The 17,825-nt window shown below is 34.5% G+C and overlaps 1 protein-coding gene across 1 annotated transcript in view; it reads right to left on the bottom strand.

Moving 5' to 3' along the window:
* Window positions 1-17,825, bottom strand: part of COL4A5 (collagen type IV alpha 5 chain) — a 225,602-nt gene that overhangs the window by 92,537 nt on the left and 115,240 nt on the right. The window contains exons 10-21 of the mRNA XM_008532626.2: window positions 16,899-16,961; window positions 15,235-15,270; window positions 15,105-15,146; window positions 14,841-14,933; window positions 13,523-13,576; window positions 13,370-13,426; window positions 12,802-12,846; window positions 11,209-11,262; window positions 9,608-9,649; window positions 7,186-7,318; window positions 2,424-2,597; window positions 2,007-2,090 (exon numbers count right to left, since the gene is read on the bottom strand). Coding sequence (XP_008530848.2) covers window positions 2,007-2,090; window positions 2,424-2,597; window positions 7,186-7,318; window positions 9,608-9,649; window positions 11,209-11,262; window positions 12,802-12,846; window positions 13,370-13,426; window positions 13,523-13,576; window positions 14,841-14,933; window positions 15,105-15,146; window positions 15,235-15,270; window positions 16,899-16,961 — 877 coding nt within the window. The remainder of the gene's footprint in view (window positions 1-2,006; window positions 2,091-2,423; window positions 2,598-7,185; window positions 7,319-9,607; window positions 9,650-11,208; window positions 11,263-12,801; window positions 12,847-13,369; window positions 13,427-13,522; window positions 13,577-14,840; window positions 14,934-15,104; window positions 15,147-15,234; window positions 15,271-16,898; window positions 16,962-17,825) is intronic.

The following is a 17,825-nucleotide window of genomic DNA, read 5'->3' as shown; positions in this document are numbered from 1 at the left end:
GAAAACACAGAGGAATATCATCAGGTCCTTGGGATAAGTAAAGTTTTCTAAAACAGAACATAAACAGCAGTAACCATAAAAGAGGATATTAATAATTGGATTTATTTTAATTAATAACTTCTATTCAAGAAAAGACGAGTGAAAAAACAAGGCAGAGGATGGGAGAAGATAGTTGTAATACATATATTTAACAATCCAATTAAAAATAGGAAAAAGATAGGCACTTTACAAAGAGAATGTACAGACTATAAGAAAAGAGGCTCAACATCAACAAGTCACAAGAGAAATTGAAACTAAAACCACTTTGCAAAATAGTTTGGTGTTATCTATGAAAACAAACCTACACCTACCCTATAACCCAACAACTGCACTCCCAGGTATATTCACAACAGAAATGAATGCTTATGTCCTACAAAAAATATGTATAAGAATGTTCACAGCAGCTTTATTCATAACAGCCCCAGATCAAATGTATGTTAACATTAGAATGGATATTTAGGTATATTTGCACAATGAAATAGTAAGGAGCACTGAAGAAATACTGCTACAAACAAAAACATGGATATATCTCACAGATAATATATCGAGCAAAAGAAACTAGACACAAAAGATCCCATAGTGTATGACTCCACTTATACAAAGTTCAAGATTAGGCAAATAAATGCATGATAGAGAATAAAATTGGGTTACCCTTTGGGAGTGCTGACTAGGGGGGATTTAAAAAGTCTTCTAGAGTGCTGGAAATGTTCTACATTTTGATTTAGATGGTAGTCACATGGGAGATGATAGATATAGATATAGATAAATATATATAGAGAGAGACATATATATAAAAAGAGACATATCTATATAGAGAGACATATCTATATCTTATATAACATTCCAGGGAGGTATGAAGAAAAGCAGGACATGTAATATACTGAAAACCAAATGAAGGAAGTCCTTAAACATGGAAAAAATCAAGTAAAATAATCCCTGAGACCTGATATTTGGATTAGCAGGGTATAGGCTGCTGGTGACTTTGAGAAAAGCAGCATCTATGGAGTGGTGGGTGAAGGAGTAGTAAAACCCAGATTAGAGTATGTTTAAGAGAAAATGAGAGGACACTATCTAGAGACAGTGAGTAGAAAATTCCTGAGGAGTTTTACTGCAAATGGGAGCAAAGGAATAGAGCAGTATCTGGCAGGTGATGTAGGATTATGAGAAGGTATTTTTCAGATAGATTAAAAAAGGATATCTGTATGCTGCTGGGAGTGATCCAGGAACAGGGAAAAATTGACGATGTGGGAGAGGCAAGAATTTCTGAAATGGAATCCTTGGGGAAACAAGAAGGAATAGAATCTATTATGCAAATAGAAGAACTGGCTTTAGATAGGAGCAGTAACAATAATAGGCAGGAAGGTAGAATATATAGGCACAGATGCAAGGAGGTGGGTAAATGTAGTGGTGGTAATCTGTGAAAGTTCTCTTGCTATTTCTTCAATTGGTCAGTGAAGAAGGAAGCAAAGTCAGAATCTTAAAATGAGAGTAGATGAGGAGGTGTTGGAAGTTTGAAGAGAGAAGAGAAGGTGCAAGCTCAGAAGACGTAGTGATTGGCAATTACCAGGGCTATGCTTTTGTTCCAAGTGAGTACAAGGAAGTGAGAGGAGGGCGAAGGAGTCAAGGGTTTATTCATGGGATTGATTACAATGATTGATTAAGGAATTTAAGCTAGGTTAAGAGGGAAGAAAGGACATCAAAAAGGTTGAGGGATAGTTAAAGTTGGTAGGTCTCAGTGAGGCTGAAGTAATGTTGGAGTCAGGTTATTAGAGGTAGTGAGCTAGGAAGCTAGGATATAGTGGTCAGAGAATGGGACTCATGAAATCAAGATTATGGAAGTGTGCACTACTGGTAATGAGGAGGTCTTGGGGTATGATCATGGGAGGGAGTGTTTGAGCTAGGGTGGAGGATATAGGGGATTTGCCTGATGATTTGAAAGAATGAAGGAATGAATTTGGGGATCAAACCTTTCACTCCTTGTTCTCCCGGGAGTCCTCTATCACCTGGAGATCCTGGAGGGCCCGGAGGGCCTGCTTCACATATCTCATCACCTGAGATAAGACAAAGCAAGCTAATTGTTGTGAAATATCCAGAAGACTAAACAAAAAGAAAGCCTGACAGGTTAGAAAAAAGGACCTATTCTCAGTTACTGCTCTGCAGTAGTACAACTAAGTATAAGCAAAAGGAAGATACAACATTGGTGATAATTTGAAGAGCAAATTTAAACATGAAAGAATCACCAAAAATCAAAAATAGAAGCAGCAATAGAATCTGTTAGATATCAGAAACATAAAGAATGATGCTAACCTTCAGCTAAATTCACTTATAAATGAAAACAAAAACAAAAACAATAATAGAACCTAAAAGGGAAAAGTATAGCTTACTAGGAGGGATGTGAGGGCCAGGAGGGCCAGGAGGACCTGGAAGGCCAGGAGCCCCAGGCTGTCCATCAAGTCCAGGAGGTCCAGGAATGGAAGTTCCGGGTGGCCCTTCATCACCTTTCTGGCCCCTTTCTCCAGGAAAGCCAGGGGGGCCAGGAGGACCCATAACTGCAGTCCCTAAGATTAAAAAAAAATACCTTTAAAGTGATCAAAATGATCTTATTTCAAAGACACTACTTTGGATCTTAATAAGACATTAAGTAATGATAAGATCTTCCTTTAATGTATAATGCTAGTTATATTCTAATTTATTCTACAATCAACATCTGCAGAAAGGATGAAAGTTTCAAATAATGTAAGTACCAGTTTGAGTGTAAGAAAGAATAATTTAAGGTAGCTTTATTACTTTGAAAATGTCCTAATAACTCTCTACCCACTCATCTTTGACATTATGATATTTTAATCTCAGAAATACTAGAAAGCCATTAGCAAGAGAAAAAGGCATTTCAAAGTCTCAGGTAAACATGGCTCTATTTCTGGACATTCTTCTGTTCCACTATATATTCCTGCACCATTAACACACTATTTCATTACTACAGCTTTATAATGTTTTCAAAACTAGTAAGGAAAATATACCCATCTTTGTTCTTTTTAAAAACCATGTTCACTACACTTAGAAATTTACTCTTCTAAATGAATTTCAGAATCAGAGCGTCAGTTTCATTTTTTTGAAAAAAAACATTGTAATTTTGAATGAGATTAACTTGAATTTAAAGATTAACTTTTGGTAGAATCACGTGTATATAATATTGAGTTATCACATCAAGTAATTAAGTATATCTCTCCATTTATTAATTTTATGATTTAATAATATTTCACAAAATTCTGCAAAGAGGTCTTACACAACTTTTGCTGGGTTTATTCAGGGGTTAATTTGATTATTATTGTGAATTTTATTGCTAGTGTAGAGGAAGGCAAATTATTTAAGTATGCAACTCAGACAACTCAGATTTGGCCATCTAGCAAACATTCTAATTTCGGGTAATTTGTCATTTGACTCTTTAGGGTTGGGTAGATTATCATATGGTTTATGAGTAACCAAAATGTGTGTGGTTGGGTTTCATCCTTACACCTCCTTTTCTCTTCCAGACTTAGTGCACTGGCTGGCATCTCTGTTATAAGGACAAAACAGTATTGGCGACTCGGAACTATCTTTATATTATTTTTGACTTGAATGAGAATGCTCCTGATGTTTCACCACAAAGTATGACATTTCCTGTAGAGTGCTATATTTCCTGGATGAAGTAGATAGCCTCATCAAGTTAAGGTAGTTCCCTCTTAATCTTAGTTTAAGATTTTTTTCCTTTTAAAAATGAATGGGTATTGAATTTTACTGACTGTTTTTTCTGCATCCATTGGTCTACTTTAATCTGTCAGTGTGGTCAACTACAGTAATGTTAAGCTATCCTTGCAATCTTAGGGTAAAATCTACTTGGTTATAACATATTATTTAATATACTTCTGGATTGATTTGATAATATTTTATTTAGAATTGTTGCTCCTACATTCATAAATGAGACTTAATTATGATTATTTCTGGTTTTATCTCCCTGGTGGTTTGGTATCATTGCTATTAAATTAAATTTCCTTTTTTTTAATGTTCTGAAATAGTTTGTAAAATATGAAAATTACCTTCTCAACAACTTGGGAGAATTCATCCATAAAACTCTATAAAACCACCCATAGAACCAATGCTTTTTCATAGAGTTCTTTAACATTTTAGAATTTGCTATGATAATTAATCTACTTAGGTTTCCTACTTTTTCAGGATGGTTTTGGTAATTTATGTTTTCTGTTTCACGAGGAATGTGTATTTCATCTAAACTTCCAAATATATGATACAGTTTTCTTGTAACTTGAACATTTTAATTGTATTCATGGTAATAAACTTTTTTTCTTTACTGATTTTATTTGTGCCTTCTTTTGCCTCTATCTTGATCATATTTTATTGTTATTTTTACCTTTATCAAGTTTTTCCTTCTATTTTGTTTGTGCATGTTTTATTTCTTGTTATTTTTTTCAACTTAACTCATTTATTTTTAGTATCTCTAATTTTGTGATAAATTAAGGGTACCACTTTGGCTACATTTAATGAGTTTTGATATGAGGCTGTTTGGTATTCAGTAGTTTGCCACCTCCATTTCTGTTTCCTCTTTACTTTCAGAGTTACTTCCAAATGTGCATTTTAATATACAAATGTAAAGATATTTGATGCTTTTTGTTGTTAATTTCTAACTTTATTTCACGGTGGTCACAGAGCATGACCAACATATAATTTTTAAAGATTTTTTTATTTTTTCCTGGTCTAATAGAGTTAATTTCTATAAATATTTCATGTGTGTTTGAAAAGAAATGTATATTCTCTGCTGTACACAAAATTTTTCTCTCTCCCATATATACAGCTTGATTATGTTGCTCAAATATTTTATATCCATATCTATTTTCCACCTACTTGATATGTTAGGAATTTGTCAATTTATCCCTTGTAGGTTATCAATTTTCACTTTATATAGTCAAAGCTATATTTTTAGATGCATAAAGTTTCATGACTTTTATATCATTGTAGTATAATTTGCCTATTTATCCATATGAAACGTCTCTGTCTTTTTGGTGAATTTTTTGCATTGAATTTTATTTCATGCTATATTGGAATTGCTAAACAAACTTTCTTTTTGATAGCATTTGCTTAATATCTTTCCCTTGGTTCATTTTCAAGTTTTCTATATCCTTTTACTTTAGATATGTCTATTGTGCACAGTATATAGATATTTTTATTCCAATTTTATTTCAGTTTTTGTCGTTTAGTCAGTGTTTAGTCCTTTCACATTTATTGGAGTTACTGAATTATTTTTAACTTCTTGCCATCGTATATTTTATTTTCTATTTACCCAGGTTTATCTGTACCTGTGTTACCCCAATCCTAACTTGTATTACATACATCAAGATTTTGGGTCATGTTTTTTCCTCAATGAGCATATAAATCGTGTATTTTATTCTATTCTTCTCTGGTTATTACTACTAAAATTTTAACCTGTGTACTTAATCCTATATTTTTCTAAAAACTTACGGAGTTAATAATATTTATTTTCTCTCCTTCTAACAAGACAAAAAACATTATCATTGACTTTCCCTATTCCCTCTGCACCTCCACATGCTATGCTAATAATGTGTACAATTATAGTTCCACGTTCTTCCTTAAAATGCCTCTGTTATTTTTTTATGATCAACACTTATTTAGACTTAATATACTTTATTAATATCTTTCACATCCATTGGTTCTTGCATCTTACCCACTTTCATCTCCAACTTCATCCTGAATTCATTTCCTTCTTCTTGGAGTAAAACCTCCAGTTAACTATTTCAGAGAAGTTCTGGAGGTGATATACTTTCTAAGCATTCCATGTTCACACTAGGATGATAGTTTGATGTAATGAAGAATCCTAAATTCATAGTTATTTTTCCTTATCACTTTGAAAATGTGCTCTATTATCTTCCTCTGACTCTCACTGCTTCATAGGTGATCTGCCTTTTTTCTCAAGATAATTTTATTTAAGAGTTTCTTTCTATCCTTAAATTCTAAAATGTCCCTACAATGTCTAGTTATGTATTTTTATATTATTATTATTTTACTCTTGCTTAGTAGTTCACAAGCCTTTCCACAGGGACTCATGTCTTTTTTGAATAGACAGAAGTTCTCAGTCATTAACTTTTCGAATATTGCCTCTTGTCCCATTCTCTTCTCCTTGGACTCCTTCATGGCGGATTTTGGAACTTCTAGGTTTATCTTTGTGTCTCTTAACTTTTCTTTCATAATATCTAACTCTTGAACTTTTTTTTGCTGCATCCAGGGAGAATTCCTTATCTCCATTTTCCAGACACAGTATGCGTTTAGTCCACTATCTTGAAATTAGAAATCTAAAGTGCATATTTAGTTAGAGTAGAATGGGACCCACATTTACCCTCTTTCTCCTTGGGAGGATCACTGAGTGTCAGTCATCTCATCGTGTTAATATTTCATAGCCAAATATTTTTGAAGGGAAAGGAACCATAATTTATTAAACATGCATGTGTGCCAAGGACTGTACCAGATGCTTTTTCAAATTTTACATAAATCCATACTATCATCTCATTTCAGAGAACATCCAAATAAACACGCTAAACAAATGACAGTGCTCTATTTGTGGCCAAATTAAAAATACTCTATTATACTGTGTATCTTCAACAAAGGAATGATATAAAACCCAGTATTGAGCCCCAAGATTTTTTTGCACAGCAAAATCACCATGGGGATTTCTACGTAGACATTTCTGGAATTCTAAGTGAATAGTGCTGCTGACTATCTTTACGCACAAAATTTTTACAAAACTAGGCATTATTAGAATAGCGGTTCCTTCCATAACAGCATGAAAAGTATAATGATTAATTTTTGGATCATAGGAATGTTTGGTGTAATTTATTAATAATAAGAGGTAGAAATGGTATTTTTAAGGCAAAAGGGCACTATTCAATTGATTCCTTTTTTTTTTTTTAAGTACAGCTAAGGAATTTGGTGAGAAAGACTGAAGTAAGAGTTGAGAGGGTTCTGTCAATTAAAAAATACTCATGTCTTCTACTGTCATGCACACCCTGAAACTACTATAATACTGTATACATGGATTAGTAAAGATGCCATAAACACAACAATGTTAAGTGCAGTCTTTTTTACCTGGAGGTCCAGGAAGACCAGGTGGACCCTGTATTCCAGGAAATCCTCGCTCTCCTTTTTCTCCAGGCAAACCAGGTAATCCAATGCTTCCTTTTTCTCCTACAGTTACACCAGTCCCAGGCCTAGGAATTACCTTTATTATGAGAGAAAAAAATAAAGGAACTTAAAGATGAAGAGGCTTGTTTTCCTGAAAATAACCTAGCAGCTACATACGATTACAATGCCATCATTTTCACAAAGCGCTCAGACACAAAATCATTGACTACTACATAGATTCTGAGTCACATTCTATATCACTCCTATCTTTCAACTTATTAGAAAATGTCTAATACCAGTAATAATATTACCACCCACCTGAGCCTCAGGCCTACAAAGCTAGAATTATTTTTGATGTCTCTTATCTTATAATTCACATACCATTTATTCCAATCACCTAAGTCTGATAATTTTTACTAAAAATGTCTCTCCAATTTGCTCCCTTCTTTCCTGTTGCCACAGCTACTATCCTCACCTCAGACTTAGACTAACAAAGCATCTCTGAATTTGTCTCCTTGAATCCAAATCTACTGCTAGGATATGCTTCCTCAAAAACCAATTTTTCTGTGTTAGCTATCCTGTTTAAGGACTCATAATTGTTTACTACTTCTTACTATATCTGATGTTACTTTTGTGTGTGTGTGTGAGGAAGATCTGCCCTGAGCTAACATTTGTTGGCAATCTTCCTCTTTTTTTTTTCCTTGAGGAAGATTAGCCCTGAGCTAACATCTGTGCCAATCTTCCTCTCTTTTTTGTACATGAGATGTCACCACAGCATGACTGATGAGTGGAGTAGGTCTGCGCTCTGGATCTGAACCTGTGATCCCTGGCCACCGAAGTGGAATGCATGGACCTTTAACCACTTCGTCATGGGACTGGCCACTCTGATGGTACTTTTAACCCTGGACTCTGTCAAGAGTCCTCTCTCTCTCACTTATTTCACCTCCTGTTATTTCTAGCAATACATTTTTAGGAGAGTGAGGTCTGTCTGATTATAACCACTTCATGCATTTTGTACATTCTTGTCTTTGTCTTTGAATATGCCATTCCAAACATCTATAATGCCTTCACCCAATCTTTTCCCTTTATCCATACACATTCCTTTCTTCCTCTAAAAAAATAGAAAACTCATCTCTTTCGGGAAGGCTTTATTGATTAAAATGAACTAACTGACCATTCCTTTTCTCTCTGTCTTCTTAGATCTCAGTACCTAAAGAAGCTCACATTACATAATCTAAATATAAAGAAATTAACCTCATAGAGCTATAAAGGTAAATAAGCTTTAGAGTTAAGAAACTGTCAGTCTGAGGGACAAATCGACATCTACTGGCAAAGTGTGATATTTCATCCTTGTTTTATTGGATATAAGAAATATTCAGACAAAAGAGGACTGAAAGTCGTGGAACCTACAACTGGGATAGTAGTTCAAAAGGGAAAGTGAGCTGCTGGACAGGACTGCACTCTCAAGATTTCCATTTCTTCTGATATTCATCAAAATCTTATCGTCTCATTTTATGAAGAAATTATTTCTTAGAGAACTAAAACTCTGATTTTAAAATGAAAGTGAATAAAAGTAGTCTAACATCTTCTTTAAGTATATCCTCATTAGATATGGTAAAGTACGAAGTATCAATATCTGAGACTTAACTTTTGACAAGAAGCATTAAACTAATATTACTCAAATGTCTGAACATAAAGGTTTTATGGACCTTGCACCTTTGAAACTTTAATGCAGTCCAAAGTCAAGAGTCTTACCAAATTTCAACCAAAGGAAAACCAATATGTCAAACTGTGGCAATGATATTTTATTCTTAGTAAGATTGGAAATATATTTGACTTAAATTTCATGGTGAATGCAAACAAGATGGAAAATCTGTAAACTCCCCAATTACTCTTTTATAGAGCAGTCCCTACATTTGTTATTAAGAACCCCTAGAAAGCACACACTCAGGGAAGAAAGAAGTGTGAATCAGACAATTACAAATTGAGAAAACCTATTAAGACCAAATCCATCTTTCTTCTGAGCTCTGCAGGGGAAAAGACCAACCCCTAGTTCCCCAACAGTTTCTTTCATTGAAGCTTTGTAAGCAACACTTGCACCACCTGCTGGTTACTTGAGAAATGATTTGGCAATCATGATGCAAAACAACCCAAGGCCATAATTTTGGATCTTTACTATAGAGAAATAATACACAGGCAGAACAATACAAAGACTTTGAGGTCAACATCACTGAAGTTTTTAGACGTAAAGACTTTTAAGCTGGTAGAAGCTGATAATGACTTGGAATTTGGTGTTCTATGAGAAAAAGGTACAGAGTATATAATTAAGGCGCAAAAGTGAAAATGCATCCAGAAATTTGATAAATGAATACTAAAAAAAACTTACACGTCCAGGAGGTCCAGTTGGGCCAACGTCACCTTTTTGGCCCTGTTCAATACAATTGTAAAACAGGTTAGTAAAAAAATCATAGGAAAACATCAATTTCCTCAGAAACGTAACAGATAACTAAGTTTCATAAAAACCTGGAAATCCATAATAAAATGTCTCTAAAAGAAATACAACATGAGGTGGTGAAACAGCACTGAGCTAAGCCTAGGAAGACCTGTGATGTTGTCTCAAATTTACTAGCTATACGATCTTGACCAAATCAATTAACTTTTCTGCCTTACATACAGATCAGATTTACAAGGTATTTCTAGGTATAACATCCTTTGATTTTAAGATTCTTATTTTCTAGCAAACTATAAATACTCTATAAAAAAGATGCTGAATAAAAAAAACTGGTACTACTAGAATCAGCTGAAACCATGAAATCTTTTACATTTAGCCACGTTTCTTTTCATAAAACATGTCAAGGGCATAAATGTAGTGTTATTTCCATTTGTGACAGATATTTTAGAGCTGATGGACTTAATTATCATCAGAAACAGTTAATAAATCACAAGAGCTTTTGTGAATTTGCTCTTAGAAGCTAATGAAAGACAAATTCAGACAAAACTGTTACCCTTAACCAGTAGCTACAGCAGCATGAAGAACACAGTATTCATTTGTTACTCTACTGGTCAAGACCTAAGGATAGATATCTCTCTTACATGTCTATGCTCGTTTAGACTTGTTTATAGGAACCTTTCATCTATTTATAAGCTCATTTTAGTTTAAAGCGTTACTCTGTCCTGTAACTTTACTTATTATTTGAAAAAGAATTATATTCTCTGAGTATTTATTATCTTCTTTTATTCTAGCTGAGCCTCTTAGGCCAAGCTAGAACTTGGATCTAGTTTAGAGATAAACTGCCATTAAAATATGCACCCTCTGGGTATATTTGAGTTTATAACACCTTTCCCTCCCTCCTTGTAAAACAAAGCTTTGAGTTTTGATTTTCATACAAAGCAATTAGAGACCAGAGAGACTGGAAAACTGGATATTTTGTGATCTGCTATAAATAGGGGAATTGTGTGCTTCATACATTCTTTCAAAGTCACTTTTAAAATAGGTAACTAAATAAATGACTTCAGTCAGGCTGCATAGCCAAATGAAAAAAATGACAAAGAATAGCCACAGACTTCTAGACAATAATTGCATAGAGAATGGAAATGTTTAGTGGAGACATTCTAAATTCACAACTACAAGCTTTTTTAGTATGAGGACCTCACCAAAATAGTGCTGAGTCCTCTTTCTGGAGAACAAAAGTTTTGCCGATACACGCTCAAAGTAAAGGCACCAACTTTTCACAATGGAAATGCTAAAGTTAAACAATTCTTCATGTATTTAGACCACATGGACTGTGATTTAGGAAAATGAATGAAAATTTAGAGGGAGTGGTATACAAGAAAAAGGAGCAAAACCAAAAGATGGATAAAGAAGATATGTTTTTAATAAAAAAGCTAGTTATTTAGAACTTTTACATTTATAACTCAACTTTGGGAGAGAAAAGGAGTATGTTAACTAGAATAAAACCAATCACTTCAAAGTACTAAAATTCTTACCTTTTCTCCATCCCTTCCAGGTTCACCAGGGTAACCAGGATCACCAGGCAAACCCTTTAAAACATAGAGGACAGAGTGACATCAGCAAAAATGGTAGAGTAAGGACCTCCAAAAATCCCGTCCTGCATAAAAGCAACAAGAACACTGGCAAAAATGGTCAGACTCAAGTGTTTTAGAACTCCAGAAATTAATCAAAGGCTTTCAGCAATCCAGGAAGCATTTGTTGAAAAAAATGCCTCAATCTTGGTAAGAGCACAGTGGTTTGTGGTATTTTAACTTGCTCTGTTCCCATCACCCCTTCCTCATCTCCACAATAGCCTTGTGGCTCACTAGCTCACAATCAAGGTGAAAACCAGCAGCTTAGCAGCAATTAAAAGGGAAAGAACTGGGCTGGAGCTTCTTCAAAGCCCCATTCCCAGAGAATTGTCATTATTTGACCTGTCTGGCGGTTCCCAAAAAGACCCCACTCCCAAGACTATCTTTATTTGACCTGACTTGAGTTCTCCCAGTGCAAACAGAGATCAGCCTTTGCCCTGGGGATATTTGTCGAAAGCAATTATTCACCATCATAGCTGCCTAAATCATGACACAAAGACCAATTGTTCCAAAAGAAGCCAGGACCTGAAGCCCTGAATTTACCTTTCCTTATACCATTTATATGTTTAAGCCATTTACGAATCCAGAGTTTGTAAGTTGAGGACTGCCTGTTTAGCAAAATCACCTGGAAACCAATTTATCTGATTTTATTACTTCAAACTTCTAGTCTTGGTAAGAATTATTATCTCTTTCCTTCAGAATGGTCTCCAAATTTCATCAGATTTTCTGTCCTTGAAAACCTCTTTTAGCATCTACTGTGGATAATCTTGATACTGAGGCTGCTTGAAATAATGTTCCTGGCTTTTTCATTTTCCTCTTTTTTTGGTAGCAATTAGACTTATCTATCAAAACTTTTACTAAAAAGAACTTAGGTTCACAAAAAAAGTTGTATGTGAATGTTTCCAGCAGTTTTATTCATAATGGCCAAACCATAAACAACCAAAATATCCTTCAATGGGTAAATAAACAAACCTTGGTACACTCATACAAATACTGCTCAGTAATAAAAAAGGAGTAAACTACTGATATACAGTAGAATGTATTATGCTATGTGAAAGAATCCTGATGCAAAAGGCTATAGACAATATGATTTGATGAATATGACACTCTGGAATAGGCGATATTATAGGGGTGGAGAACAGACCAGTTGTTGCCAGGGGCTTCAAGTGGGGGGCGGGAATCACTACAAAAGAGCATGAGGGAACTTTTGTTTTTGATTATGGAGTTTGTTACACAACTGTATGTGTTTGTCAAAACCCATAGAACTGTACACTAAAAATGTTTCATTTTATTGTATACAAACTATATCTCAATAAATCTGACTTAAAAACATAGAAGAATCTCAAATTTATATTCAAAAAAGAAAGAAAGGATAATTTCCATTCATTTAAACTATTTCCACACCCAAGCATCTTTTCCATTCTGCTTCTCAACTGCCACATACAAAATGTTGCCAGTTTTTGGTGGGGGAGTGGGGGATGGACTTGAACCACTCACTGGAATTCCTGGTTGGCCATTCTCTCCATCTTTGCCCGGTTTACCCTACAGGATTCATAGAAATGCAAGAATATAAATTTGTTATTTAAGAAGTATGAGGTTAAATAATATAATAAACTTCATTTCTCCCATGAACTATATTAAGTAGACTTTTCTTTCTTTCTTTTTTTTTTTTTGCTAAGGAAGATCAGCCCTGAGCTAACATCTGTTGCCAATCTTCCTCTTTTTTTGCTTGAGGAAGATTAATCCTGAGCTAACATCTGTACTAATCTTCCTCCACTCTATATGTGGGTTGTCACCAAAGCATGGCTGACAAGTGGTGTAGGTCCATGCCAGGATCTGAACCCACGAACCCAGGCTGCCGAGGCAAAGTGCACCAAACTTAACCACTACACCATGGGGCCGTTCCCTAAGCAGACTTTTTAAACTTCAATATTATAATAAATAAATGTCAGTTGTGACACTTTGAAGCAATGGAAGTAGGATTTAGGAGGAAAGAATAAAATTACAAACACACACACACATATTTAAATTTTTTGCAAAGAATATTAGTAGTCATGATACTTACTCTTTTGCCAGGCTCTCCTTGTTCACCCTTCTCACCTTTCACACCACCTGGAGGACCCTGTACACACAAAAGTAGTTTTACATTGGTTGCTGGAGTACTACGTATCAATATCAATTTACATTAAATGGTGCTAAATCATTTCAGGTTACTTACTGGAGGACCAGGTATCCCTGGAGGTCCAGGAGGCCCTCGGTCACCAGGAAGTCCCTATGTAGTAAAAGCGGAAAGGAAAGTAATATTAATGCTGTTAATCCTAGAGCTAGCTAGGAACACTTTTAACAACCTGAACTACAGACTCCTGTAGTATAACCAAAGATAATAGCATGTTTCTAATTCAAAGTTGAAATTTGCTAGGCAAAAGAACCTAGAGCCATCTTTGCCCACTTCAGTTAATTTCTAGTGTATGTACAAGCCAAGTTTTGAGGTAAATAATAAGACAACACTTAAAATGAAAGCATTAATGATTTTTTATTCTTATAAATATTTTATAAAAAGCAAGAGCACCTAAAACTAGGAAATTTGGGGGCTATATAACATACACACATTTGGACAGAGAATTAAGTTGCCCAATGCATATTGATGGTCAAATTTCAATATGATTTGTCTTTTATTCTTAACTCTCTTATTAACATTTAAATAAAACAACATGCACACACTCTGTTTGCTCAAGAATGGGCCACTATGCTATAAAAGATATGTTTGATCCCTTCATCTCCTCTAGTAAAAGCAAGATAGCAGATAATCATTTCTAAACACAAAGGTTTACAGAGTAACACCATCTTTCTCCTTGTATATCAGTGAAACGTAGAGAACACAATCATCTAAGACAATGAGAATCTATCTTACCATGACCTAATTTGCGACATGAATGCATTATTTATAACATCCCCAATCAAAACAATCCAAATGTCCATCAACTGATGAATGGATAAACAAAATGTGGAATATACATATAAAGGAATATTATCTGGCCATAAAAAGGAATGGAGTACTGATACATGCTACAACGTGGATGAACTTGAAAACATTATACTAAGTAGAAGAAGCCAGACACAGAAGACCACATATTGTATGATTCCATTTATATAAAATGTCCAGAATAGGCAAATCTAAAGAGCCCAAAAGTAGGTTAGCGGTTGCCTAGGGCTGGAAAGTTTGGGGGAGAAATGGGGAGTGACAACTAATAGGTATGAGGTTTTAGTGAGGGTGGATGAGAAGGTTCTAAAATTAAATTGTAATGATGGTTTCACTACTCTGTGAATATACTGGAAAAATTGAATTGTACATTTTAAATAGGTGAACTGTATGGTATATAAATTATATCTCAATAATACTCTTTAAAAAATTTATCTCAAATCCTTGTTATTTTTAAAATACCTTTACATGTAACCATATTCCAGCTTACGATGCATTTTAACGGAATGCCATTTTCATTGCAAGATTTTCATTGATTTACCCTCTACGTACTCACCTGATCTCCTTTCTGAAACTCTACATCAATTGGTCTTTTCTGTTCACTGATCTGCCCAGGTGGCCCAGGGGGGCCCTGAAGACCTTGCTCACCCTGTTTGCAAGATTAAATAAGAAAGTAACATTTCATAATTCACATAGACAATAATAATATGACATGTAAGCTACGTCAGTTACAAGAAGCAAGAGAAGGAAAAAGACAAGTTCAAATGACTATGAAAGGAGAAAGCTGAGGAATGAATAATCAACATTTTTCTTTACTCACCTTTTCACCCTTGGGTCCCTGGAAATTTAAGCCCATATTACCCTGAAGAGAGAGATTTCAGTTTAAAATCTCATTGACAATAACAAAATGAATCCACACCAAATAAAAGATGTAAAGGAAAGAAAATTACCTTTGGTCCTGGCAGTCCTGGGGGACCAGGAGGACCCTAAGAATAGAAGACACAGAAAAGGAAAAATGTGTTATATGAATACATTTATTAAAAATTATTTGGTTTCATAAAAAGTGAGGATTAAAAAAGCCCTTCAAAAAATATTTTCCTGGGTTTTTTCTCACTGTTTTCTAGTCAGAGACACAAATTTAAATTAACTTGATGAATGTGGAGACTTCTTGCGACAGGACACGAGTGGGCAGGGGAAGAAATGCAAGGCTGAGTAGAGGCAGAGAGGCAGCACCCGTGCCAAAACTCAGGACAAAAGTTAATCTCAACAAACATATCAAATGTCTCATAACAGAACTAGAGGTAAATTTAGGTACCACAAGGCAATTAACTTTAGTTCTAAAAGGCATGTGTTTACTTTTTGAGTCCAGTTTTAATTTTACGTGATCTGACTTTGTCTATTTGAGAATGTTTCAAGGTTTAAAAAGATAAATAGTCATTTTTCCGCCCAAACATATTACCTCTTGATCTCAATGGACCTATTTATTTACATTTTGTACCTTGGTGGAATTTCTGACTTTGCTCCACCTGTTGAATCAGGGATAATTTAAGGGACATTCAGAAGTGCAGAGTGAATCAGTTATGTGGCCACACGAGTTAAGGAAATTCAAGGTATAACAACACACCTAGGTTATACTAATTTAACAACAGAGTTAGGAAAAAGTGCCATAGCCCAGAGTCTCATGCTTAGTAAGACATGCAGAACTAAAACACACTAAAAAAGGGGTTTTCTAATCCTCTCCTAAAAATTTCCAGGAAAGCAGAAATCACAATCTTTTCTGGTAGAGTCTTCTAGTATTTACCAAACATTATTTCCTTCATTGAAGAATAGAGTACCAATTACCACAAGCAAAAATGTACACTCTATAAAGGTATAATGAAAACTGTCACTTAACTATTTGGTAGATGAGAGAGGGAGTGGCACATGAGAAATTACTTTGACTGAAGTACAATTTTCTTGCCCTTTTAAGAAGGCAACAGCAAAGCTCTAAGTCCAAAACATGACTTGAATGAAATCTAAGTATGTCAGGGATAAAAATAGTTAGAACTCATTAGAGAAGGAAACATGAGTGATTATAGACATAGTAAAGTAAGGGAACTGGTTGCACATTCAGGGTCTTCAGAAGTGTTTGCTTCTCTCCTCGGGGACACAAATCTTTATCCCATTGCAGAGTGATTCACTACCTTCACCAATCCTGTTCTGTCACAAGCCCCTAATAAATGAAAGCCAATATTTTTGGTAAATACTTGTTTTTGTTCCTCTTAAACCAAAAACTATAGTTTGAAGAAACATGTTTAATCAGGTGACTAGAGAACTGCCTTAGAAGACTTCATGAGATGGCCAGAATCGAATTCAACTATGACACATCAAAAGGTAATCAACAAAATACTTTAAATCTCTCCTTTTGTATAGCTTATTTTTTCCATCTATAAAATGAAGCTATTATTTTGCACATATATTGTTCACTATAACATTGTAAAATCTCCTGTAAATAAGAAATTATAGATTATGAACACTGAAATGCAGTATACTTTCAAGTAAGATAAATAATATTAATATTGAGAAAAAAATCCAAAGAAAAGAAGGAGAAATGAAATTAGAGAAGCAAGCTTACCATCAAACCTGGTGGTCCTGGGCGACCAATTGGTCCTGGTATACCAGTGGGACCAGCTAGGCCCTGTTATAAAGGAAGTAAAGAAAAGGATGAGAAAAAAAAAAACCCTCACTGTATCGTACAAAGAACTAAACAGATGAAATTTAAACTTAAGTAGTTATCAGAATTCTGTTATACAATTCCATAATTCTGCAGTATTATAAGCAGAATTTAAAAATGTATAAGAATTAAAAAAATTAAGTAACTATAAAGAAATTCAAATAAACAGAATGGATGCAGCTTTTAGAAAAGTTACGTTTTACAGTGGAGGTAACACATGTAGGATAAACACGTAGTAAAGAAGTTTTACAAAATAAGTGATAAAGATGGACATTCAGTGGGGCTTTCATGCTAGAAATTGAAAGGGAAAGGCTACTAATTTCGAGGTGGCTTCTCTAATTTTAAAATAAGAAATAAGTAAGATTAAAGACAAAGAAGAAAGTGAGAATAACTGGGGCAAAAGATAAGGGAATGGTGCAATCATTGTGAAACACAATTTGGCATCTTAAAAAGTTGAAAATTTGACTGCCCTGAAATCTAGCAATTCTATATCTAGGTATAAAACCTGGATTGTTTTGTAATTTTTAAAAAAATCCCCAAACAACCCAAATATTCAATAATATTTTTGGAGATCGGAGAGAAAAACTGTAGTATGTTCACACAATGGGGTGTTATATGGAAGAACTATAGCCACATACAATAATATGGATGAATCTTAACATATCAAATAGAAAAAGCTGCCGAAAACTACATAAACATTATATTACTTTAGAAGCAAACCCAAATATTCTATTGTTTAGATACATGCATACATAATAAAATTATTTTTAAGAAGCAGTGGAAAGTTCAGGATGGAAGTTACATATTGAAAGAATCCAGAAGGATGTG

Source organism: Equus przewalskii, chromosome X (genome assembly GCF_037783145.1).
Source record: "Equus przewalskii isolate Varuska chromosome X, EquPr2, whole genome shotgun sequence".
Taxonomy (NCBI): Eukaryota; Metazoa; Chordata; class Mammalia; order Perissodactyla; family Equidae; genus Equus; species Equus przewalskii.
This window is presented reverse-complemented; position numbering and strand designations above follow the sequence as displayed.